This window comes from Rhinolophus sinicus, linkage group LG10 (genome assembly GCF_036562045.2).
Source record: "Rhinolophus sinicus isolate RSC01 linkage group LG10, ASM3656204v1, whole genome shotgun sequence".
Taxonomy (NCBI): Eukaryota; Metazoa; Chordata; class Mammalia; order Chiroptera; family Rhinolophidae; genus Rhinolophus; species Rhinolophus sinicus.
Genome location: NC_133759.1, coordinates 7023695 through 7051541, shown reverse-complemented (window position 1 = coordinate 7051541; position 27847 = coordinate 7023695). Strand labels below are relative to the sequence as shown.

General features: G+C 38.1%; 1 protein-coding gene across 1 annotated transcript in view; it reads right to left on the bottom strand.

Moving 5' to 3' along the window:
- Window positions 1-27847, bottom strand: part of PRKAR2A (protein kinase cAMP-dependent type II regulatory subunit alpha) — a 72597-nt gene that overhangs the window by 30277 nt on the left and 14473 nt on the right. The window contains exons 2-3 of the mRNA XM_019723700.2: window positions 9752-9787; window positions 1465-1517 (exon numbers count right to left, since the gene is read on the bottom strand). Of these exons, the coding sequence (XP_019579259.2) occupies window positions 1465-1517; window positions 9752-9787 (89 nt within the window). The remainder of the gene's footprint in view (window positions 1-1464; window positions 1518-9751; window positions 9788-27847) is intronic.

The window sequence follows — 27847 nt, the reverse complement described above, 5'->3', positions numbered from 1 at the left end:
AGTTTGGTCCTGAGCAACTGCCATGAACTGAGCTGAAGACTGTGGTTGGAGAAGAATGTTTAAAGGGAAATAATCAGGAGCTCATGTTAAATGGTTATACAAGCTAGAGTTCAAACATCAACAACTTATTACATTACTATTATTAGTGGTAACTATAAAATTAAAATTGTCATAAGGATTAAATGAGTTAATACATGCAGTGTTTAAAACAGTACCTGACATTTAGTAGGTGCTCAAAAACTATTACTATTATTATATTCAATATTTATTGAACTACAGAAAGTAATTATTGCCGTTAAAATTGCGAGACCTATCAAGCTCCTTCCTAAGTATTGTCTTCACCCTAAAAAAAGTCTTCACTTAATCTAACCAGAAATAACATATCAAAGGTGTTAAATATGTTGAATTTGTGATATTAAAAAGTTAGTAAAAAACCATTTTAACTTTTTTTTTTAAATAGAGGATCTTTTATTTTATTTTATTGGGGAATATTGGGGAACTGTGTTTCTCTAGGGCCCATCAGCCCCAAGTCAAGTCGTTGTCCTCAATCTAGTTGTGGAGGGCGCAGCTCAGCTCCAAGTCCAGTCGCCATTTTCAATATTAGTTGCAGGGGGCACAGCCCACCATCCCACGTGGGAATTGAACTGGCAGCCTTTTTGTTGAGAGCTTGCGCTCTAACCAACTGAGCCATCTGGCCTCCCCTCCACCAGCAGCTCAGCGGCAGCTCGTTGTCTTCAATCTAGTTGTGGAGGGCGCAGCTCACTGGCCCATGTGGGAATCAAACTGGCAACCCTGTTGTTCAGAGCTCACGCTCTAACCAACTGAGCCATCCGGCTGCCCATTTTAACTTTTAAAAGTCATCAAGAATTCCACAATATCCAGAATTTAAAAAAATTTTATATCTACATATCTATTATATTCACACAATGGTAGCATTTTATTATTAGAATATTTCAGAAATCTTTCATAGGCTACTACTCATTTTAAGGCTAACCTGAAAAATCATTAAAGTTTCTTTTGTTAACATCCATCTTTTTAAAATTATGCTTCATAGTTACTTTTATAGAAATAATTTGTTAATTGTACAAGAGTTTAAAAACCTGAGTTTTTTAAAAAGAACTTTTGTACAAATAAATAAGTGGATTTGTATAACTGTTTGTACAAATAAATAAGTGGATAGATCGCTATTACCGCACTGTAATAAATATCTCCATTTGTACCTCCTTAGGAAGAATCCAACTGTTTGTCAGGAATGAATTCTTCTTCAGGTAACTGCTGAGTCAGTTGGTTTGACAATGTTTAAGGCTTTGACAGCTACGCACCCCTTCTCACCAATACCTCAAATGGCATCTTGTTGAGATTTTAATTCGTATGTATTTTAATTATCAGCATCATTAGATGTGGTGAGTAGAGGGGGTGAGTGGGGAATACAATTCTACCTAATACCTTGGCTGCAGTTCTTACCCTGGGATCAGTATCTTCCTCTTCCTCGTCAGGGTTGAAGGCCTCAGCACAGACTAAATTTGAAGAGGAAAAAATAAAGAGAAAAATGAATAAAACAGATGTGTGCTTTTACTAGAAAAATAGGAAGTGAACACAATTTCTTTTTATTCACTGCTTGTGAAAGCTGTAATGATTTTTTTTAATCCCTTCTCTGAATTGATAAATACATTCAGTACCTACTAATGCCAGGCATTCTGTTAGGTGCTGAAAAGCCAGCTTTCTAGGGGTTGGTTGTCTCAAAGAGGAGAGATGATACTCTTTGAGACAACCAACCCCTAGAAGATGATAAAACATACCATCTTCTGAATCCTATGGGAGTGGCAAGGACACGCAAGGACATGCTTTCTCTGCAGTTATGAAGCAGGGATGGAAAACTACAAAGTACAATGTATGCAATATAAACACATGAGCATGGAACAATGATGAAAAGAATCAATTAAAATAGCTCAACATCATTATGAATGACTTAAAAATAAGAATGAACTTTAAACAAAATAAATACTATGTATCAGGCTCTCTTCTAGGTACAATATTATATAAACCTAAAACCAACTTGATTTTCTTTGGAGGTAACCTGTGTTTCTGCTAGTTGCCTGCAGGTCTTGCCTTTGTCATAATTCAAAGATTTAAAAAACATTCACTGAACAACTGTTTAATATAGCAAATATCAGACATAATGTAAGTATCCATGAAAATAATACAGCTATAAGAAAGAACAGTGAGGTCTAGGGAAAACCAAAAAAAGCAAGGTAACAGTACATTTAGTATGCCATCCCTTCCATCAGAAAGGACTTCCATGAGAAAGCAGGAGAACTAAGAATGGTGGAGGGGGATAAAAATATAAATATGAATACATATACAAAAAATTTTATTTATTTTTCCAAAAGTAAACAGGATAAACCAGAAAGTAATGGTAGCAGAAACAAAAAAAAGAAGGTATAGGGAAAGGAATAAGACTTCTCTGAGGACATTCTTTTATAGTTTTGACATTAAGTCATGTTAAATGTTTTATATAAAATATTAAATTAAATTGATAAGGATGGAGGGACCCAACAACTGAATAGAAAGATAAACGAATGAACCTAACCACACATCTGGCTGATAACATAAACCACAGCGAAGGAAAAGAGAATTATTCTAAGTAGCTTCTTAAAGTAGTACTCTGACCATCCACCCTCAATGGGGTATGTTCCAATGACAAAAAAGAACTGTTGCTGACTGGCACAGCAATTCCAAAACTCTTCTGTATGTATTACAGTGGGGAGTAAATAAGTACACACACTGATGTTTTCACTGGAGAGAAGAGGGATACAAACATGAAATAGAAGGATTAGGACTGGCAATGTCAGTATAAGTCACCATTTAAAAATCTTACTCTTAGGTGTTAGTGGCAAAGACACAATGTATTATATAGAGAATAAAAAATTGATTGATTTCACTAACAAAACTGATTGGCTAGGAACAATCTAGCTGTGATCAGTGGTATTGCCCAGAATATAGCAAACCTGTTCCTTCTTCACAATACAGGGGAAATTTCTCTTTTAATAAATCCTCAATTATTCGCAATACCTGTGTGACCTGGAGGGATTTACCACAAATCTCCACCTTCTCCTCTGCATGATGGAGCTAACAGGAGTGATTCCCCTCTGAGGCCTGTCATACGGATTCAAGTAGGCAAGTGCCTGACACACAGTAAGAATATAGTGAGTCCCAACTCTTTGAACTGTAACTATTATCACTTCTGTTCTATTTGTTCTGGTTTTCAGAAATATTATTATCTTGGTTCTATTCTCTATCTCAGCTCTTTCAACAACTACCCTTTCAAGGCTGCCCTCCACCACAGATTTTGCCCTTAACGATTCTGCTTTTTTGGCCTTCTCTATGTATTTAACTTCTGCTTATTTTGTTTAGTTTCCTTACAATCTTTTTCTTCATCATGCCCATTTCCTTTTTCATCTCGGCCTATTATTTTCTTGGCTTTTACCCAGAACTCATAGAGGCAATGATTTTTTGCATTCTATAAGCATTTTGTAGTGGACCATTCTAGTCTTCATTCCTCTACTATCCTTAATCTGCCAAGTTCACTCACAGGCTCTGCATTATTTGTTAAGGATTATTTCTCATTTGTTAGCAGGCAAGGAGTATAAATGGTTTTTGACCCTATACTCAATTTGTGTGATGGCTGAAAAATCCTATATACAAGGTGTGATAAAAAACTACGGTGAATGTTTAAATAAAAAAATTTATTACAGTACTTTTATTGTACACATTGCTATTAATCCCCCTCACTTTGAGCACACTTATCCTATGGTTCTTGCCACTTTCTGAAGCAGTGCTGGAAGGCCTCTTTCATGAATGTCTTTAGTTGCGCTGTCGTGGCTGCCTCAATGTCCTGAATCCTTTTGACTTTAGGGAAGAGCCAGAAGTCACATGGTGCCAGATCCGGTGAATAAGGTAGATGAGGACACACCGTAATGTTTTTATTTGACAGAAATTGCCGTGCCAAATGCGATGTGTGACATGGAGCATGTCATGATGGAGGGTGATTTATGTCACACTTTAAAACATACCTTCTCCCAACTGTAGCTCACACCCGACTGACTGCACTGAACAAGATGAAACTTGTCACACACTAAGGTTCGACATGCTGCTTCCCGTATTGAAGATGACTGCCTTTCCGTTGGATGGCACTTGACAGCAGCATTCACTGTATTTTTTGATCACACCTCATATCTACAACTAGGGGACAAGTGGATACATACCACTCTCAATGTAACTCCTGGTTTCTTAGGGACATTTACTCACTGCAGCCCTGGTCTAGCTGTATCCCAGCTTCCTGTTCCTCACTGATTCTCTTAACTAATGGGATACCTGAAAAATGGTGACTCCCAGCATGTCCTATAAACAGGACTCCCTTCCCTGCCCAGCCTATAATACTCTACACTTGTGTGGACCACATCTCCTGTGCCATGATGCCATTAATACTCTGCCCAACAGGGTCCCAGTATTCTTAAATAGAGAAAACTGAGGGAGAAGGGAGTAAGAGGCCAGACACCATCCTAGTCCCTAGAACAGCATCAGGTGACACTCTGCAGAGGGCTGTCCAGGCCCTGGCTGGTTTCAGTGTCCGTTTCCGGTAGCTGAGCCAAGGAAGTGACAAAGGGATGTAGCTAATGACTAATTATCTTTCTCCAAGCCACTCCTGCTTCTACAAGAGAAAATCAGGGTGTTTATCTCAGATCTGGCCGAAAGAGTAAGGCAGACACATGGCTGAGTTCCTAGACGTCATTGTTACTACGCTTTGCATCTTCACGGGTATTTTGCAGGCGGCTGAGGAAGTGCACTGAGGGCAGCTAACCAGACACTACGTTCCCCGGCAAGCCTCTTCTCTCTGCTCCGATGAGTGCTGGCGTTATCAGCCCAGTTTTTGAAACTAGACATTTGGAATTCACCATGACTTCCTTCTTTCTCCTCTTACCCAATGAATACATCAAATTCTACTTCAGAAATATTCTCATTTTGACCTTTATTCAGTCTACTCCAATTGCTACTCTTTAGTCCATGACTTCAAAATGTCTTCTTAGAAAAATGCATTTAAAAAAACCCTTCATTTTGGAGACAGGTGGGTACATGGGTACTATTATACTTTTTCTAGTTTTGCCTCTATATGAAAATTTTCGTTTAAAATAGTAAGTCTTCAATGATGAGACTGAATTTTACTGACAAGGACACTTAGTCTTGGGCTAGCCTATCGCCAGGTTTGCTTTTCCTCTGATTTTAGAGGAAAGTACTTTAGCAACTTAACTCATTTTTATATTTTTAGGCATAATGTAACTGAGGCAGCAAATGTTACAGTCTTCAAGTCTTAAGGTACAGAACTATGATTTAAACAGAGTAATTTTCATTAAAAATTATTAATATGCTTCTGTTTGTGGGAAAACATTGTCTTTATTTTTCAAAACTGGTAATTGCTTCCCTTTTGTTTTGAACTGCGGACTCACCACCCTTTGTTCTCTTCCTCTGTTTACACCCAACCTCTCTACTTCTTCCTGATCTTGATCCCAAATTATTTTCCTCATTTTCTGTACAAAAATGTACTTTTAAGTGTCTATGTGATTGCTGCCTTTACGTTCTACACATCAGGGAGCTTGTCTCAGTGCACAAGTTACCTGAGAAATGGTGACTCCCATTTCTGGGGGAGGCTGTGCGATCTCCTAGTGTAGCCTCAAGAACGCCACTGAGGGCATGGGATGCTCAAGGCCTACTGAAAACGAAGACTAAGAGCAGCACAGCCCATTGTTCGCAGGAATTGATTTTGCTGCAGGTCTCCAGCAGATGTCACTAACCAGTAATATGAAACTACAAAGTGACAATAGATTATCCAGCACAATTTTTCTTCTTTCAAATTTTAATTGGTGCTTCCTTCATCCAGAAATGTGAATCGTTAAAATGTGCTGTGAGAGAAAACCCTTTCATTTCTACAAAGAAATGAGCAGATCCTGGTCACAGGCCGGAGGCCCTGTGCTGTCCTGCCAGGCTCCACGAGGAGTTGATACAGCCTGGGTGAAGGAGCCTGCTTGGGCTGCCATAACAAAACACCACAGATTAGTGGCTTCCACAACAGAAATTTATTTTCTCACAGTTCTGGAGGCTGGGAGCTCAAGCTCAAGGTACTAGCAGGTTTTGTTTTCCCTGAGGCCTCATTCCTTGACTTGCAGATGGATGGATGTCTTCTTGCTCTGTCCTCACATGGCCTTTTCTCTGAGCTTGCACTCCTTGTGTCTCTTCTTTTTTACAGGACTCCAGTCCTACTGAATTAGGGCCCCACTTATGTGACCTCATCTAACCTTAATTAACCCTATCTCTAAGTAGAATCACCTTGGGGTTAGACCTCAACATATAAATTTGAGGAGGACACAATTCAATCCATACCATTGGGTTTCAAAGTTATTTTAAGCAATGTTTAGTAATATTTCAGCTGAAGACAGCTATGGATGAAAAAAATACTGAATACTGTGAAAGGATATAAAGACAAAAATCACTATTTAAGTACATTTTAAGTAGGAAAGCCCTATAAGGCAGGAATGTCTGGTGAAGGGCACCTTCATGCAGAAATGAGTGACTGACATGGCACCAGATTCTCAGCAGACTGTTCTGTTGACTGTATTACAGTTATCACTCGAGTTATGTATTCCCTGCCTAAATGTGGCATGATGCCAACACACAAATTTCCAATTAATGTGCTTTGAAGCTTCAACATACATTTAATAAAGGGTTTTTTTGGATGACGTTTTATTAATTAACAGAATCACACTAACATTTCAAACTCAAAGATAGTTAATAGTTAACACTAACTCAGGACTGCTTCAAGAAAGCTGCCTTTAAAGAATTCATAAACTCTCTTCATTCGATAGAGAGAGACTTTCTGCTACAACTTAGAAGTTGGAAGGCACAGCTTTTCAAGCCCAGTGCTTGCAAGGGAGAGGCAGCCTCGACAGGGAAAGAGCTCCTCTTTGAAGCTACACACACTGAGCTTGGATCCATCCATCCATTCTTTCTCCATATTCGCAATCCTTGGTCTCTTCAGTGGTTAAAAGGGGATAACAATATTAGAACCATATGAAGGGTTAATAATAGGAGGTGACATTTAAATCACAAGGCTGGGCTCACAGAAGACACTCAGTAACTGCTCGCTCTCCTATGCTGCTTTATGTTCCAATTATTGTCAGAGACCCTGAGTTGTTGAAATCTTTTCTACAGTCTCTGACACAGGACGCATGTCCCCACCCACTAGTCTTTGCTGAAGTCTTTGGATCACATCAGGAGCCCCATGCCTCACCTCTTTTCAACCTTATTTTATGTCCTCCCCCACAGCCAGGCCCAGTTCATCCCCCTCTGAATGCTAAGACATTCTTCCAAGTAGAATGCATCCTTCCTGGTACTAGCCAAGTTCACACCAGAGGACGACCATGGGAACACAGGGAGGAAGACAGGACCCTTGGAACAGAGGAGGCCAAGGAACAGAAGGGCCAGACACTGAAGGATTATCTATATGGGAATAACAAGGAACATCCTGGAGATTGCGAGAGGACTGAAACGAGGAGGGGCAGTGGCTGGTAGAATATAACAATGTGAGGTTTGAAGCGGAGAATTTTAGGGAGGACAGAAAAGAGAATGATTTGGAAGCAGCAATGAGGAACACGAGAAACACTGACCCATCTCCTGTCAGCGTTACAAGGAAGGTGGAAGAGAAAAGAGCCACCGTTTGAGAAACCTGCGGGGTAAGGCAAGCTTCAGCCAGAGCACGAAGATGAAGGCTGCACTCAGAGAACAGACTGAGAATTTAGAGGAATTTAGAGGATTTACCTGAACACTGACCAAGCGTTCCAAAGGGTACAAGAAAGGATCCTTAGAGATGGGAAGGGTAGTACCTAGGACTCATGCTACCTCTGGGCACAGTATCACCTTGACTGTTGCAAGTTACTTAACCTCTGCTTTGCCCCAGTTTCCTCCTCTGTACAATGGGGATATTTACAGCATGTACCTCACCGTGTTAATGTAAGAATTATATTCAACAATACAAGAAGGCATTGAGAAAGACTTTAAAACTGTGCACCTAGCACATAATCTGGATGAGGCTATTTTCTCTCTTGCACATTCATTTGGGATTCTTTTAAGAATCTTTTATTTTCACTTAACATTTGGATATTAAAACATTTTAAATCTTCAGTAAGATGGTAAAATCTAAGGGGGAGGAATAATAACAGGTACTTGTCTGAGTCTTCCACAGTTCAAGGACTGAACCACACTGACAGAGCCCAAGCTGCAGTTCATGAACTGACACCATCTGTGACCTCTGGAGATGTCACTATATTCTCCATCTCCCACATCTGTCCTACAGACGTCAAGGGGTATTACTAATCTGGGGAAAAAGCGATGCAGGGCAGGGATGAACAGAAATGGGAGATAATCATTCATGGGCCTTGCGCCAACCTTAATCCTTACTCTATTTCTTTTCTGAAAATAACTTCTCTATACGTAAGAACACATTCTTCAATCTCCTTTCAACAGACTTTGGTGTACAACCTTACCAAAGGCTTTCTGAAAACATAATAAGCTGATTTTTGTCAAAGGAAAGGATTGAGGGAGAGAAAAGGGCAAATGGAAAGGTAAGAAACCTTCCCTGAACAAGGAGATGTGAAAGAATAATGTGACACCTACAGCTTGCAGAGCAATTTTGAATCACATTAACGTCCCAACTGTACAACCAAATAAACTCTAGATGTATCCAAAATTCAAACAATTTTTATGAAAATCTTTTACAAAATATATTTATCAGCTCTATGAAAAAAAAGGAGAACTTTTCAGCTTAGGAGCAATCATGAAAAAAAAAAAAGAAGAGGACATATATATTCAATAAATATTTGCTGTGTCTGCTATGTGCCAGGCAGTGTTCAAGGTACCAGTTACATAATAAAAGTTTTGAATCAATAAAAGATAGTAAAATTTAAATAGCACATCCAATGTGGAACACTTTGCATTAAAAATTTCAAATGGTTAAAAATCATGATAGAAATTTACTCAAACTTATAAAAAATAATCTAGGCCATTTACAGTTAAAAGGGAAAAATATTAACAAACTGGTCCCATATAAGAAAACAAAACCAGATTTCCCATGTCTGGAAAACATTAATTTTTGTTAATAATCAAAAGGATGCCAAATAAAACAATCTGGGAGGTTCTATTTTACATCTAAACTCAATGAACAGGCACCGTACATATTAGTGAGATGGTTTTGGAAAAGACCATCTGCAGTCTATTCTGTAGCCTTGTCTCTAGAAAGTGACAAACAGAAAAAGCCAATGCAATGTTCGGTCTCTAACCAGGGAATGCCACTCCCAACACTGTAACTAAGGAAATAATTTAAGTGGCTCAAAAATGTATATAAGTTAATGGCAACATAATCTAGAAAACCAGAAACAGTAACATGAAAAGAAATTTTTAGAAACCATAATTACGAACATGGAAAAATATTAATGACATAAATGAGACAAATTATAGCAACATAAAAATATATCCATATATATTCAGAACTTAAAATGAAACAGTGAAGAAATCACAGATGATTTTAATATGTTTTGAATACTATTAAATTTTCTTTTTATTAAAAGGATCAGTTTGTTTTTATTTAAGATAATCTTATATTAAAATAGCTACTTGGCAGTATGTTATGAAAGAGAACACATACCTGACACTCGCCGATCAAATCTACCAGGAATTGGAACTGCAAAACAAAAAAGCAACATTTAGTCATCATTATGTCTCATGACCCCGTTTTTATCCTCCATTTTTGCAAAGATCTTTGACAACAGAACTAAGCACCTCAATACCAAGTGGTGGGTCAATTCACACTCTTCCATAATCAACCATAGATAGTAGTTCAACATGATCATATAAAGATAATATAGAAACTAATATGTCTTTTTTAAAACAAGCTCTTTATAACCTCAATGTACTCAAAGTGGCAATTTTATTTCTGTTCACATCCATTTTCAATCTAATTTATATCATACCAATGAATAAGAAGTCTAACAAATTTATTGGAAATGTTATATCAAAATTAAATTTTTTCTTTAATATTCTTGAGAGATAAACCCAAGACCTGCTAGATAATAGCATTTAAATTTCATTTTAAAATAATTTAACGAGCATTACACTAAAATGAAAAATAAATTAAGCATTAAGTTATACTCTACCTTAATATGGGGTGGATTTTCTCCTGTCATGGTTAGTGTATTAATCAGAAAAATGTACATGTCTTTATGTTGGGGAAAAAAACACACAAAAATTTTCTCTTTGCTATTTTTTTCTACTTTCCACCTATCATTCCATGGTTATCTAAATTCTCGCTACTAAACTATATCATTTGAATAAGGGGTTTTTTTGTTTTCTGTTTTTTTACCTTCAAAGCTTAATCTGATTGTTTTTATTAAAATATCTTCTCAGGGCCAGCCTGGTGGCTCAGGCATTTAGAGCTCCATGCTCCTAACTCCGAAGGCTGCCGGTTCGATTCCCACATGGGCCAATAGGCTCTCAACCACAAGGTTGCCAGTTCAATTCCTCGAGTCCTGCAAGGGATGGTGGGCTCCGTCCCTGCAACTAAAATTGAACACGGCACCTTGAGCTGAGCTGGCTTCTGGAAGGCTCAGTTGGATGGAGCGCGGGCTCTCAACTACAAGGTTGCCGGTTTCGATTCCCGCAAGGGATGGTGGGCTGCGCCCCCTGCAACTAGCAAAGGGCAACTGGACTGGGAGCTGAACTGCACCCTCCACAACTAAGACTGAAAGGACAACAACTTGACTTGGAAAAAAGTCCTGGAAGTACACACTGTTCCCCAATAAAGTCCTGTTCCTCTTCCCCAATTAAAAAAATATATATATCTTCTCACCCTTCAAAAGAGAGAAATTTGAGTATTAGTGAAAAACAAATAAAATATGGCTCAAAGAGCCAAACTCAACTAATGTGAGGCCTCTGAAACAAAAATAGACCCAGGAAAGAGGTAAATGTTCATTCATCATAATAGGACTAGAATTATCTTGTGTAGTATGGGGTCAGTCATGTTGTTACTAGAACAAACAGGCAAAAAAATCAAAAGAAAACTCCAGCCATTACTGAAAGTATCTACACGAGTTCTTCACGGCTTCACTGCTTCTCATTGAGAGTGGATGAATCAAAATTAATCCACCCACCAGCAAAGAAAGATGATAAATTCAGTTCAACGAATATATATAGGTAGGGTACCTAGTATGTGCCATGAACTACAGTAGACTATTTTATAGACATAAGTGAACCAAAGAAAGACCTCTGATTTCATGGAGCTTGCATTCTAGCTTGAGGGATGTGGGAGAGTTTCCTATGATCATTTGAAACACAAGTCCCTCTCACTCAGGTAGACAGATGAACTGTACACCAGCATAAGTCCTTAGCCCAGGCCTCATGGATTTCCATAATTGAAGCCCCACTAAACATTAGTATACAACCTAAAATGACAAAACATACATTGAAACCATTTAGCATGGGTACTACCAAAGGATACCTCAAACAAAGGATTAGATATCAAGATTATAGAACTATTATAAAGTAAGAACAGTATATTTAAACAATTAAAGACATAAAAGGAATCAAAAGTATAAAGAGAAAGAATAAGATACAACCATGGAGTCTTGAAAAAACAACAACAAAAACTTGAACTTCTAGGGGGAAAAATTCAGTCATTGAAATTAAAAACTGTAATGCAAAGCACTTTCTCTCAGTATATAACACATAAAAATGCTGGAAAAGTCATTTTAAAACACCACTACCAACAACCTACCACAATATTGATTTAAAGGTACAAATTTAAATGAAAGGGGAAATTAGAAAATACCTTGAGACGAATGAAAAAGCACAATATACCAGAACTTATGGGATGCACTGAAAGCAGTACTAAGGGGAATTTATAGCTGTAAATGCCTACATTTAAGAAGATCTCAAATTAATCACCGAATTATACACATTAAAGAAGCAGAAAAAAAAAGAGCAAACTAAACTCAAAGCTAGCAGAAAGAAGGAAAGTAAGAGTGGAGATAAACTATAAAATAGAGTACAGAGAAAAATACAAAAAATAAATAAAATTAAAAGTTGATTCTTTGAAAAGATCAACAAAATCAACAAACTGTTCGCTAGATTAACTAAAAAAAAGATGACTGACATTACTAAAATCAGAAATAAAATTGGGGATGTTACTACTGAATATACAGAAATGAAAAGGATTATAAGAGAATACTGTGAAAAACAGTATGACAACAAATTGGATAGCCTCAAAGAAATAAACAAATTTTACAAACACACAAACTTCCAAAAGTAACTCAAAAAGAAACAAAATCTTAACAGACCTATAACAAGGAAGGAGATAGAATCAGTATCAAAAACCTCCTAACAAAGAAAAGCCCAGGACCAGATGTCTTCACTAGTAAATTCTGCTAAACATTTAAACAATCAAGACTAACCCTTCTCAAAGTCTTCCAAAAAACGGAAGAGGAGGGAACACTTCCTAACTCATTTTATGAGGCTAGCATTACCCTGATACCAAAGCCAGACAAAGACACTGTAAGTAAAATATCCATGATGAATATAAATATAAAAATCCTCAAAAAATGCTAGCATACCAAATCCAGCAACATATTAAAGGGATTATACAACATTACCAAGTGGCATTTATTCCAGGAATGCAAGGGTGGTTTACATAAGAATATTAAACAATATACACCACATTAATAGAATGAAGGGGGAAACAAACTACATGATCATCTCAATGATTCAGAAAAGCACTTGACAAAACCCAATACTCATGGTAAAAAAAAGAAAAAGAATAAACTAGAAATACAAGAGAACTTCCTCAATATGTTAAAGGTACATATGAAAAACCCACAGCTAACACCACACTCGATAGTAAAAGGCTGAAAACTTTCTCCCTAAGATTGGGAACAAGACAGAATGCCTGTTTTTGCCACTTCTGTTCAATATACTACTGGAAATTCTAGCCAAAACAATTAGGCAAAAATAAATAAATAAAAGGCATCCAAATTGGAAAGATAAAAACTAAAATTATCTGTTTGCAGAATGACATGATCTTATATGAAGAAAACCTTACAGAATCCACAGATGTGATAAAATTTCACTTTTATTCTGTTGTCAAATCATATTTTTATATAAATTCAAAGTAAATTAAATGCATGCATAGTCTTAAAATAAACAATTTGTTGAAACTCACTAAATTTGCTTCACAATATACTGACCTAAAATTTTAAAATGCAAACTTAAAAGCACTATTTTTATTTATCATGCACAAAAGACAAAATGTTTTTTTAAAATTCTTAATGTGTTCCCTGTTGCTAGGGCCTACTAGTTTTAAAGCAGCTTTCTCTCTAAAATCAGTTTTTCTCTATATTGTCCTTCTTTATTAATTTCTCTATCCTTGAACTACATAAAAATCACTCAATATTGGTGTTGTCAAATACATATTCCTTCATTCAACAAATAATTACTGAGCTCTTCCATGACAGGCACTACGCTATCCAGAGGGGAAATAAGTGATCCAGATATGGCCCCTGCCCACAAAAGTCTTAAGAGCTGCCTGAGTGACCCAAAATAATCACATCATAATCAAGATAGTGTGATATACACTACAACATACGTGAGTATAGTGTGCTCTGTGCACACACAGGAAGAGCGTCTAGAGAGAAGTAAGGAAAGTCCCTGGTCTAGAGAAAGTAAGGTCTAAACATGGTTGGGCTGGAAGGTAAGTGAGCTTGTGATTTCAGAAAATGAAAGGAGTATAATACGAGCATGAGCAACATGGGGGAAAAGCCCAGAGAGGAGGGAAAGAGGTGAGCAAAGGTATTTTGGAAGCCATCCTGGCAGAGAAATATTCAAACCCAGAAGTCTGGAGAATAGCGACCAAGGCTTGATGGAGAGGAAGTATTATTAACCAAGAGCAGAAGAAAGAAAGAACGCTCCATCTCAGTACCAGGGAGTGGCAGGAAAGTCGTGCAGGACAGAATACCTGTCCTCCTGTTCAGCAGACTCCACCTGTGGGTTCTCTGCTTCCCCACAGCCCTGTCAGCTGTACGACCACTGGAAAGAGGATCGGGGACTTGGACACCCCACACGAGGTGGAAGTGAACAGAAACCACTGGGAAATGTTCCCTGTGAGGGGATTAGCTGTGGACACAGCACTTCTGTTACAACATGAGGGGCCTGGAGCACAAGGCGTCATCGTAGACGGGATTTTATAAAGATCCTGACTACAGCTAGGGGAGGAAGGTCGTGGCGTAGGTTAGAGGTGTGGCTGCGGACAGGAAACACTGGAATCTGTACAGTTTAGTGACAGACTCAATGTTTACTCCACAAGTGGCAATAGAATCAAATGTTATCCCTACAATTATAAAAGACAAAGTATTCAATATGGATATCATTCAATCTGTAAAGAAGGGTGCTGTCATGGATTCCAAAGTCATAAAATGTCAGCATTGCAAAGTATAAAGTCATCTGCTCTGGCCATGGCAAGTAGGTTTCATCTCCCGTGGAACTCTAACTGATGTCACTGGCTCAGCTGATTCATCCCTGGCTCTTTCGTTTCTTTCATTACTCACATCTCCTTCATTAACTGCTCCGTCTGTTCTCCCTCCCACTTTATTTCCTGAATCAGTCTACTTTTCTCCACCTCCATTGTTACCTAGTCTGAAGCACATCACTGCTTGCCTGGATGACTGCAACAGCCTCCAAACTCATCTTCCCACTGCCAATCTTGCTCCTGTCAATTTTTTCTCCACACAGTTATCAGCGTGATCTTAAAATTTTGGAAGACAATTTGGCAGTTTCTGTCAAAATTTTAAATGTGAACTGCATCTGACCTAGGAACAATTCCACTTCTATGAATATGTTCTAAACAAAATTCATATAGATTTACACACACACACACACACACACACACACACAATCACTATAGTATTGTATGTAATAGCAAAAGAAAAAAAGTGGAAATAAAAATTGTCTAAAAAAACAAATTACGAAATACTGGTGCAGCTAAAGTATGAACCTCTAATGCAATCATTAAAATGGATGCGACAGACCCATATGAACTGAGACAGGGAGACCTTCAAGATGTATTGTTATGTGGAAAAAAATTGCATAAGCACAGTAAATACAATCCTAACTTTCTAAAAATTTTGTCTTTAATCAAACTATTACATGTCACAAATTTAAAAGCTAAACAGTACTAGAAGGCTATAATTAAGAAAACAACATCAACAAAACACATCTAATCCTTCTCTAATCTCTCTCTCCCCACTCCCAATTCCTATTATTTTGGATTTTCTGTCCCTTACAGCCATACCTACTCCTAATCAATACAGAAGCCAAAAGCAAATTCTCCCTATAAAGATGCAAAGAATGCTGGAAATTGTAGAGATGCAGTAACATCTAATATTTATGTGGCAGGATCTGGCCTAACACGTCATAGGTATTAAGTCACTTAATTCTCACACACACTTCACGAGGTACTACTTAATAAAAACTCTAAGGCAAGGAAGGTTAAATAACTCGCTCTAACTAAATAGCTCTAAATTACTAACAAAGGTGGAATCAGACGAGATGGCAGGCAGTCTTAGCTTCATAGCCCGTGCTCTCAGCCACACAGGTAGCTGTGGAGGAGAACATCCAGAATAACCCCAGGGATGCTAGCAGGTAACTGGGTAACACTCGCATCCACGGTACTTTATGAAAGCACCTTCTTTCTTGAAATGACTAAAATATCTTTTAAAATGAAGTTAAAAGTCACCATTAGAAATCTGTATCTGGAGTTCTGATTGAATAATTTCACAGTCAAGCTCAGATTATCAAATTTTAGTACTTTCAAACTACAGTAGCCCCCCCTTTTGTTTTCCATGGTTTCAGTTACCCATGGACCCCAGTCTGAAAATATTAAATGGAAAATTCCAGAAATAAACAGTTCGTAAGATTTAAATTGCACACAGTTCTGAGTAGCATGATGAAATCTAAAGCCTTCCCGATCCTTCCTGCCAGGAACGTGAATCATCCCTTTGACCAGCGTATCCACGCTGTATGTGCTACCCACCCGTTAGTCACTGAGTTGCCATCTTGGTGATCAGGTAGCTGTGGAGGTACTACAGAGACTGTGTTCAAATAACCTTTATAATAAGAAGGCCAATGCCACATCACAGTACCTATGTCAATCACCTCGCTCCATCTCATCGCGCAAGCTATGTATCTCACAGCTCCACAAGGGTGAGTACAGTACAATAAGGTATTTTGAGAGCGACCACATAACATTGATTACAGAATATTGCTACAATTGTTCTATTTTACTATTATTGTTAATCTCTTACTGTGTCTAATTTATAAAGTAAACTTTACCATAGGTATGTATATATAGGAAAAAAAGATAGTTTGTATAGGATTTCATACTATCCAGTTTCTGGCATTCACTGGGGTCTTGGAATGTATCCCCTTTGAATAAGGAGGACAACTGTAATCAAAATTTACTGAGGAACCAAGTCCCAACGGAGTATTTTTCTAATTTAAAATGAATTTATTTAAGTATGAAAGGAAAGTAGAAGTAACAGTACTGGGTAATAGATAAAAGTCTCAGCCTGGAGCTGCAAGAGCTGGGGACAGGAGGACAAACAAAAAGCCACTTTTCTTAAATAACAGCTTATTTTTATTAAAGTCACAGCTTTATAGAGATATAATTCACACACCACACAGTTTACAATTTAAGATGTACAACAGTTTTTAGTTTTATTCACAGAATTGTGTCTCCATTACTACAATCAATTTTAGAATATTTTCATCACCTCAAAAAGAAACCCCTTACCCATCAGCACTCACTCATTTCCCCCAACCCCCTTAGGCCTCGGCAACCACTAAATTGCTTTCTGTCTCTATAGATTTACATATTTTGGACATTTCATATAAATGAGATATAATACGTGGCCTTTTGTAGCATGTATCAGCACTTCATTTTTTTTTGTTGTCAAATAATATTCCATTATGTGGCTAAAACACATTTTGTAAATCCATCCATCAGCTGGTGGACATATGGGTTGTTTCCACTTTTTCGCTATTAAAAATAACGCTACTATGAACATGAACATGCCTGTTTTGTGGATATGTTTTCATTTCTCTTGCGTATATACCTAAGAGTGGAATTTCTGGGTCATACTCTATGTTTAACCTTTTGAAGAACTGCCAGACTGCTTTTCAGCAGTGTATGAGGGTTCCAATTTTTCTGACTCCTGGCCAACACTTGTTGCTGTCTTTTTTATTATAACAAGTGGGTATAAAATATAGCTCATAGTTTTGATTTGCATTTCTAATGGCTGATGTAAACTGTTTTATTTATTACTGCTAAAAATCCTTATTTTTGAAGAACTAACAGAATTTCATTCATGATCATCTTAAAGAAATCATCTCTGCCCCTGCGACCTGATGGTGAAAAACAATTCTCAAGTTCATAATCCGTAAGTCAGTCTGGACTTCACAATCATTTAAATAGGGCATATAGAAATATGTGCAAGAATTTAACCATACAAACCTACTTCTAGGATTTCGTCAAGGAAATGACTGTAAATGTGTATTAAAACATATGCAGGGATGGCAGTGTTCAGCAGCCTGAGTCCAATAACAGCTGACTTCAAGTAAATTATACATCATTTATATGATGAAATAGTCTGTAGATTTTAAGTAGATATTAAGTACTGTACTAAAATGGAGAAAATATTTAAAAGATATTAAAAATATTCAGGATATACTATAAATACAAAAATCAGATTAAAAATCGGAATATACAATATGATTACATTTGTAAAATACACACACATACAGAGAGAGAGAGAATGAGAATGAGAATGAATGAATGGCAGGCAGACAGGCAGAGAAAAAAGTCCAGAAAGTTATATATCCATGTCAAAACTGGTGATCCGCATGCCGTATTTTTGATATTCTTTTTGCTTAAGTATAATCTGTAACTTTTAAAAGCCATTTAAAAACAGCTGTTAACATTTTTATTGAATGCTTTTCCTTTAGCTCCTCACACCTGAACCAACGCGCTGATTTTTTTATACATGTCCATGTATATGAATATACTGCACTGTCTTATATACAGAGGCTGGTCTCAGTGAGGCTTCCTTTCATGTGCTCCTGACAGAGGTATTCCTGAGTTTACTTTGCTCTGGAACTGTCCTTTCAGCTACAATATCCTGCAAACTGCTGCTGAGTAATCTTCTCCCACTAGTCTCACTTTAAATCTAACATTAGAATAAAAATTGTAAGATATGAAGTTGTGCTATGCAATATGATAGCCAATAGTCATATAAAGCTATTTAAATCAATTTTAAATTAAATAAAATTAAAAGTGCAGTCCTTTAGTTGCACTAGGAAGGAGAAAAACAATTCTCAAGTCTGTAATCAGCAAACCAGTCTGGACTTCACAATCATTGTACTCTTGCTGGCTTTGGATCTTTGTTCTTCGATGAAGTAAGAATCTGTTATAATAACTGATAATAAACAGGTTTTAACCAGAAAGAATAAAGGCAAAATTTTTGTTAATCTATTAGTAAAGACATCTACATGGACACATTCATTATCACTGGTTAAATAAAGGCTTATCCTGGACATATTCATTTGCCTTGAAAAATGTATTATGTTTCCAGTAGGATGAGATGTGACAAAAACCATCACCTCACAAGTAACCATAACTCACCATAATAAAAATCAGTAGTTGTTCAATTGGTTCATAACTTATGTTCTGCTACCATTACCTTTCCACTCCTTGATGGTTAGTGTGCTAATACTATTTAGAACTCCAGAGCAAAACCTCAGACACAGGTGATTTTTAAGACTCACCTTATAAACCTGAATATACATTATTCTCAGTACAATGGTGATCTGCTCTCTGCATCTATTTCCCTCTCTCCCACCATTCCAAAATACTCTGAAAATATTTCTGGCTGCCACACTGGCCTTCTCGCCAAGTTCTCTCTCCCCAAGTTCCCTCTCACTTCCAGGTCTCCTCCGAGAATGCTTTCCCCACTACTTTGCTTCGTTAACTCCTATTTTAAATGTTGAAATTAAGATAGTCCACCTCTCTCTGGGTCACCGCTTCAGGAAAGCCTTACTTGACACGCCTAATGAGGTCAAATCCCTATTACAGTCTCTGAGAAAACCAAGTACGTACCTTTCCTTCCAAGCAGTGATGCCACAAGTGCTAGAATGATCTAAGTGGTCATTTGGTTGATGCTGGTTTCCCCCCACAGGACTGAGATCTTCCCAAGGAAAAGAACTGAATCTGTTTTTGCTTATCAGTGTATTACTAATGCTTGGCACGTGACAGATCTTCAGCATGTATCTTTTTTTTTTTTTTTTAAGATTTTATTGGGGAAGGGGAACAGGACTTTATTGGGGAACAGTGTGCACTTCAGGACTTTTTTCCAAGTTGTTGTCCTTTCAATCTTAGTTGTGGAGGGTGCCGTTCAGCTTCAAGTTGTTGTCCTTTCAGTCTTAGTTGTGGAGGGCACAGCTCAGCTCCAGGTCCAGTTGCTGCTGCCAGTTGCAGGGGGCACAGCCCACCATCCCTTGGATGGGGAGTCGAACCGAGCATGTATCTTATAACTCAACAACAAAACGACAAATGATCCAATTAAAAAAATGAGCAAAGCACTTGAATAGATATATCTCCAAAGAATACACACGAACAACAAACAAGCACATGAAAAGATGTCATCATTGGTCATTAAGAAAATGAAAATCAAACCTCAATGATATATCATTCCACACCCACAAACACAGCATCAATCCAAAAAGAAGGAAAATGAATGTCGGCAAGGAGAGAAATAGGAACCCTTGAACACTGCTGGTGGGAATGCGAAGTGGTGTGGTTGCTGTGGCAAACCATTTGGTGGCTCCTCAAAAAGGTATAGAGAGAGGGGCGGCCGGATGGCTCAGTAGGTTAGAGTGTGAGCTTGGAACAACAGGGCTGCCGGTTCAGTTCCCACATGGGCCAGTGAGCTGCACCCTCCACAACTAGATTGAAGACAACGAGCTACCGCTGAGCTGCCAGGGCTGGGGGACGGGGGGCAGATGGCTTAATTGGTTAGAGCACGAGCTCTCAACAACAAGGTTGCCAGTTCAATTCCCACATGGGATTGAACACGGGATGATGGGCTGCACCCCCTGCAACTAAAGATTGAGGGCAGTGCCTGGACTTGGAGCTGAGCTGCGCCCTCCACAACTAGATTGAAGGACGACTTGGAGCTGATGGGCCCTGGAGAAACACACTGTTCCTCAATATTCCCCAGTAAAATAAAAAATAAAAAGTATAGAGAATTACCAAATGGCCCAGCAATTCCACTCCTACTAAGTACCGTGTCTCCCCAAAAATAAGATTGGGTCTTATATTAATTTTTGCTCCAAAAGACACATTAGGGCATATTTTCAGGGGATGTCTTATTTTTTCATGTGCAACAATCTACATTTATTCAAATAGAGTCCTGTCATCTTCTTCTGGAACACCGTCATAATGTACTAAATGTTTCCGTCTAGCTGACAATCTTAACTGGGGCTTATATTTGGGGTAGATCTTATTTTTGCGGAAACACGGTATATACTCAGAAGAACTGAAAACAGGAACTCAAATAGATACTTGTTCATTAATGTTCATAATTGCACTATTCACAATAGCCAAATTTGGAAACAGCCCCAAATGTCCATCAATGGATGAACAGATAAACAAATTACAATATATCCAGGTAGTAAAATATTATTCAGTCATAAAAAGGAATGAAGTACTGACGCATGATACAACTTGGATGAACCTCGGAAAAATGTTAAAGAAGCCAGACACAAAAGCTCAAATACTGTACGATTCATATTCTGAATATGAATTATTTATTGGATACAGGGTGTTCCTTTAAAATGATGGAAAATTTTTGAAACCAGAGACACGGTGGTTGTACAACACTGTGAATGCACTAAATGCTAAATGAACTGTACAGTTTAAAACTGTTAATTGTATGTTATGTGAATTTCATCTCAATTTAAAAAATTATGGTAAGTGAAAGAAGTCAGGCTCAAATGACCACATATTATATGATTCTATTTATGTGAAATGCCCAAAACAGGCAAAACTAGAGAGAGAGGAAGTAGATTAGAGATTGGCTGGGGTAGAAGCAGGGACTGCAACAGGGCACAAGGGATCTTTTGTGGGTAATGAAACGTTCTAAAATTGTGGTGATACATTTATCCATAAAGACGTGTGCTCCAATGTTCACTGCAGCATTACTCACAGCGGCCAAGACATGGAAACCAAAGTGTCCTTCGATAGATGAATGGATAAAGAAGTTGTGGTATATATACACAATGGAATACTATTCGACGGTAAGAAAAGATGAAATAGGACCATTTGTGACAACATGGATGGATCTTGAGATTATAATGCTAAGCGAAATAAGTCAGACAGAAAAAGCAGAGAATCATATGATTTCACTGATATGTGGTATATAAACCAAAAACAACAAAAGAACAAGATAAACAAATGAAGAAACAAAAAATCATAGACAGTTTAGGGGTTACCAGAGGGTAAGGTGTGCGGGGGGCTCTAGAAGAGGGTAAACAGGGTCTAATACATGGTGATGGAAAGAGAACTGACTGGGTGGTGAACACACAGTGTGATATATAGATGATGTATTACAGAAGTGTACACCTGAAATCTATGTAACTTTACTAACAACTGTCACCCCAACAAACTTTAATTTAAAAAAAAAATTGTGGTGATAGCTGCACAACTCTGTAAATTTACTAAAAATAACTGAATTGTACACTTAAAATGGGTGAATTTTATGGTATTATAAATTACACCTCAATAAAGTTCTTAAAAAAAACTATTAAAGTCCTCAGCCATGATTCATCTCAGTATTAAATACAAAGAGAATGGGAAGGAAATGAAACAGAGTAAAGAGCAGAAAAAATATGTAACTTTTTCATTCAATAAATGTTTACTGAACTCCTACCTATATGCTAGACACTGGGATTAGAGAGCAAAACCATCTGTCCTCATGGAGTCTATAGTTGTGGTGACAAACAATAAATAAAAACATCCTATAATAAGGCAAAGACCCAATAGGTTCTGAACTATGTTAATGGGGGAAAAAATTCACCATACCCTTTATTCATTTGGGTGACAGGCAGCTGTAAAACAAAAAAGGTTTTACTACTCTATTTAAAGCATTATGTTCTAGTTAAACTTAAAATTTAACTCTGTAATACGCTTGTTTTTAAACTCTAAGAACTTGTAAACATAGTTGTCTTCCACAGACAGCAAAAACTTGTCTAATCTTGTGTTAGTCAGAGTAATCAAATTGGGCATAACACTCTATACCGTGTTTCCCCGAAAGTAAGACCTAGCAGAACAATCAACTCTAATGCGTCTTTTGGAGCAAAAATTAATATAAGACCCGGTATTATGTATTATAGTATATTATATCATATTATATTATATTATACCCGGTTTTATATTATAGTAAAATAAGACCAGGTATTATATTGTATTATACCCAGTCTTATATTATAGTAAAATAAGACCGGGTCTTATACTAATTTTTGCTCCAAAAGATGCATTTGGGCTGATTAGAGTCCGGCTAGGTCTTATTTTCGGGGAAACACAGTACATATAAAAGCACAAAGAACTAAAGATAAGAGACAAGGACATGGGGTATAATTAATTCTGATTGGAAAAGAAGAGGAGGTACCTTTTCCGACTTCTGGATATAGAAGACAAAAATACATTTCAGCAGAGATTTGGGATTCACAGAAGTCTCCCTTGAGATTAACAAAACTGCCTGCAATCTCCACAAAGAGTTATGCCATTTAGGCAGCTGCTATGAGCCATGTTAAAGGTTCTAAGTAAAGCCGGATAAGATAATAGGGAAGTTATCAAGAATGTTAACAGTGAAGGGTCACTGAGTAGGGTAGGTATTCAACTGACTTTACAATCCTTTCTCTGCACCCAAAAGGTGAACTGGATTTTGGTTTCCACTTTCTTTTAAGAAAGGTACATTTTGAATCTTGATTTAAGTTTGGCCTTTTTGCTGATTTTAAACTCTGCAATGCCTTGTTCCATTTATATTTCCATAAAGTTCCGTAAGTCTGATGTGCACCAGAGTGGAGAACCATTGCTATAAATTCATAACATAAAATCATAGTAGTCCAGAGCTTACTCGGCCTTGAAATTGGGATAGCTCTCCAGTAGTCTATATTAGGAAACACCCAGTTCTTTTTAGTTTTCTTTTTTTTTTTAAATAAAGTCTAGATAAGAATCGGATCATTTACGTAAAATTAATTTTGATTCAATTTTCTGTGCTTCATCTTGTCACCGGAAGCTCACAGGGATGTCCAAGAAAGGACTCAACCTGGAGCAGCAGTGACCAGGTTCTTGTCTTCACATGCGAAAGAATTCAAGTGCAAGACAGATGCCGGAAAAGCACAGGAAGTTTATTGAAATGAAAGTACACACTTGAGAGGGAAGTGCGGTTCGTGAACTCAGAGCGAGTCATCCGTTTTAATTTTCTAATTTCAAGCTTTGTGTTTTGTAAACATTTAATTATGAATATATATACCATTTAAGATTTCCCCCCCTATTCCTGCCCCCCCCCAGTCCGGTTCAAACCGTTGTTTCTCAGTCTAGTGTGTAGGACACAGCTCCCTGGCCCACGCTGGTATTAGGAGCCTTGCGCTGCCCTCGGTCGCCGACCGCTCACAGCAGCTCACGGCAGATCTTGCTGGCCGCCGGCCACTCACAATGGTTGCCGGCACAGTAACTCCCGGCTGCCCACTGCAGCTCACGGCGCTCAGCTCCAGGGAGAGCCGTTGTTCACAATCTTAGCTGTAGAGGGAGCAGCTCACTGGCCCATGTGGGGAATCGAACTGGTGACCTCGGCGTTAGGAGCAAGGCCACCACCTGAGCCACCAGGCCAGCCCCATTTAAGATTTTTGTTTCTTTTGAAAGCACTAGCATTTAGAGGTGCTATGCTACTTAGGAACTGGAAGATTCTTAGTCCTCCACATACATAAATGCTGCAAGTCAGAAGAAGGGGGAGTCATTTTCCATTCTAATTAGTTCATAAACATTATTAATTGCAGCGAAGAGGTACCACCGAACAGACTCTGCTATCTCAGCTGCCCTCTGCCCTGATGCAAAGGTGTGAAAAGGCAAATCAGGCTTCTTTATATTGCTTTTCATGCCAGTCATACAGGTGGGCACTTCCACATTTATCCACATGCAAGGCATCCTTTCCAACAGAAATCAGCCTCAGAAAACTGAAAGCCAAGATCTAAACGAATAATATTCTTTGCACAAGGAATATCTGTCATATTTTCAAATGACAAAAGCTGTACTACCAACCTTTAGTTGAACTGTCGTTCTACAATGTAAGTCATTCATTCTTAATATTTGATAAGACTGGAGAACAAGGCAAGTGTGAGTCATAAGATGTGAAGTCAAAAGACAGGTATACATTCTAGCTTCAGAACTTAATCTAATATTAGAGTCCCAGAGCTTTCTCCTGTGGAGGAAATCATCACATCATGTTGCTTGTTTGCTTGCTGCCGCCCCCACCAGATGATAAGCTGGTGGATTTCGCAGGCAGGAACACTCCTGTCCTCCTCTGTATCACAGCACCCAACAGAGTGAACATCTGCCCAAAGCAGGAACACAGAGGGAAGGCTGAAGCCGGCGACAGTGTTCAGCCACCCTTCCCGTGGCACCACTCCGTACCCCCTCCTCCTTCTAGCTAGGTAACTGGACTTATCCTTTAAGAGTGGCCTCCTCCAGGGGCAGGGGCGGCCGGATGGCTCAGTTGGTTAGAGCGTGAGCTCTGAACAACAAAGTTGCCGGTTCAATTGCCGCATGGGATGGTGGGCTGCGCCCCCTGCAACTAAGATTGAAAATGGCAACTGGACTTGGAGCTGAGCTGCGCCCTCCACAACTAGACTGAAGGACAACGACTTGGAGCTGATGGGCCCTGGAAAAACACACTGTTCCCCAATTAAAAAAAAAAAAAAAGAGTGGCCTCTTTCAAACTTGAAGTCTTTGTCCAAACTTGAAGTTTTTGTTGGGCTTCACTCCCAACCCTGCCCCTGCCCAACCCACTTCCAATGTGGCCATAGGATGGGGCCCATGATCCAAGCTGGTCCAGCTGGGCATCCAAGCTGGGCAAATCACAGTGTTCCCACTGTCCCAGATAACATGCTCCAGAATGGGAACCTGACGCAAGCCAAGCCATGCGAGGTCTTTCACTGGCATATTCCAAATTGAGGACATTAATACAGTCAGGTTCCCTGTATTTCAGGGATATGAATTCTAAGATCAATAGAAAAGACTTCCCAACCGGTTATAGTTATCACACCAGACACTACAGAAGGTATAAGTCATACACTACAAGTATTTTCAATTTTCACCACCCTTGAAAAGTATCAAGAATCCCCAAGAATCCCCCTTTTAAGAATGAAAATATTGAAGGTTGGTGCTATGACAGACCAAGGATATAAACTCAGGTCTACCTGATTCCTGCATAAGACTGTTTCTAGTGAATCTAATTAACGTGAGTCAGTCATCAAGGGACTGATCATATATGGGTGTATTTAAGCAGTTACTTTCTGGACCTGAAAAAAGCAAAACAGAAAAACAAACCTTAGAAGTGGTGACTCAATTCAAGAAAAACAGTGCTTTTTTATAACATTCCTGCTAGCTCCTAACACTAACTCTTTCACTTGGTCAGCTCCGGTCCTAATCATCACTCATTGGTATCGTTACAAGGGGGCCTCACAGCACCCACCACACCCTGCTTCAGCCCAGCTCTCCACACTGCTTGCCAAGGGTGCAAACACGATGATATCCCTGCCCTTTATAAAGCTTTTCAATGGGTCTCCAACCCACAGCATTTCCCAAACTTGTGTGGCCACAGAATCATTTTAAAATTGATAGAACACCAGCTGGCACTCACAACATCTATTGAGCGCTTGGATTAGAACAGAGAGAAAAAGATGACCTCAGTAATTGATGCAAAACAAAAAAAATTGAACTTTATAATCAAATTTTAAAAAAGATTAGAAAAATTAAGCTATTTTCATTTTCTTACAAACAAAATTTCATGTTACATTTAGAACCCAAGACACATGTCACGGACTAGTAATTAAATGGAAATCACACATCATGCTGGTTAGTAAATGTGAGTCATGCAGTAACATGCAGACCCCAAGTCACGTGTGTGCCCATGATACCCCAGAATTCTTAACTTTTAGATTTATATAAATGTGTTTAGAATGTCTTACTTTTATATTTAAGAAATATATTTTAGAAGAAAAGTTACTCAGTTGTAGCTTTTTTTTTTAAGTCCTACAACATCTATCACATTCAGCAGATGGCAAGATAACCTGGGGGTATGTGAAATGCACAATGTATCACAGCTGCTCTCCAGGTCATGTTGTTCAGGAAAGAGTGCTATACAGTACACTGCCTTGTGTTTTAAGAACGAGAAGAAGGAATCGAAATAGACGCATCTCATTTGTGTGTGTGTGAATGTGTGTGTATTTTTTAAACAAAATGATACATCATTTAAAAAAAGTTAAATGTCAGTTCTTAGCTTTGGCTATCCATGAGAATCACCTGGAAACTTGTAAAAAATACTGATGCTTGGATTTCACTCTCCTCCATTCCCCTCCCAAATTATGAATTAATTTCTTGGATGCAGGGTTTGAGCATCAGTATTTTTCAAAAGCTTCCAAGGCTGAAAATCATTGCTACAGGGGAGGGAGGAAATCAAGTGGAGGCGACAAGGGGAGAAGTCAGACTTCTCTGACTTTGAAATCACGTAAATATTTTACATCCTTATAAAATTAAACCTGAAAAACAATCCCCCAAATATAAGACAAACTACCTGTCTACTGAATTGGGAGGAGAAGCACACGAAGAACTATTTTAAGTGACTTGATTGGACATCCTAGTGGGATGATATCCCAAAAATAACAAGAACTTAAGAAAATCTTAGTTTTCAGAAATCGTACTGTTAGGGAGCATTTGAGATCTTGCTTTTCAGCATATGTATTTAGTTTTGGCTCAAATAAACTCTTATAAAATTTTTTTAAAAGAATGAAATAATATTAGTCTTATGATTCTGAGACTGTTAGGTGTGCATTTTGGGATGAAGAAAATGAGAAATTATGTTATTGAATACCGGGATTTTCTGGCATTAGAGAAAGGACATACATTAAGTTGAGTAAAAATGCTCTCGTCCTGAATTTAACTAGAAATATAACTAACCCCAGGAGCAATGAGCACCCCTACCATCCAGATTGTGGTCTCCACTATTTTTGCCTAAAAGGAAATAGCACCCCTTGAAGAAATTGCTGATTCCTGGTCTGGAGCTAAAGATATAATAAAACTGGAAAATCTTCTACCAAAAATAAAGCATGTATAAAAGACTCCAAGGGTCATGTCATAACAAATTAGGTGGATACTTGAAGAGGTTCCCACTACACAAATACGGGATAACATGAGCATCAAATAAGAACAAAATGGCAATGGCCTAAAACAGTCAGACACAGTTAAATCCTTCAGTGAGTTTATATTGATTTTTTTTTTTTTTTTTTTTTTTAGATTTCATTGGTCATCTTTGGAAGATGTTAGAAAACCAACTTATTATTCTGAAAATAGGTAAATAAAAGAAAAGAC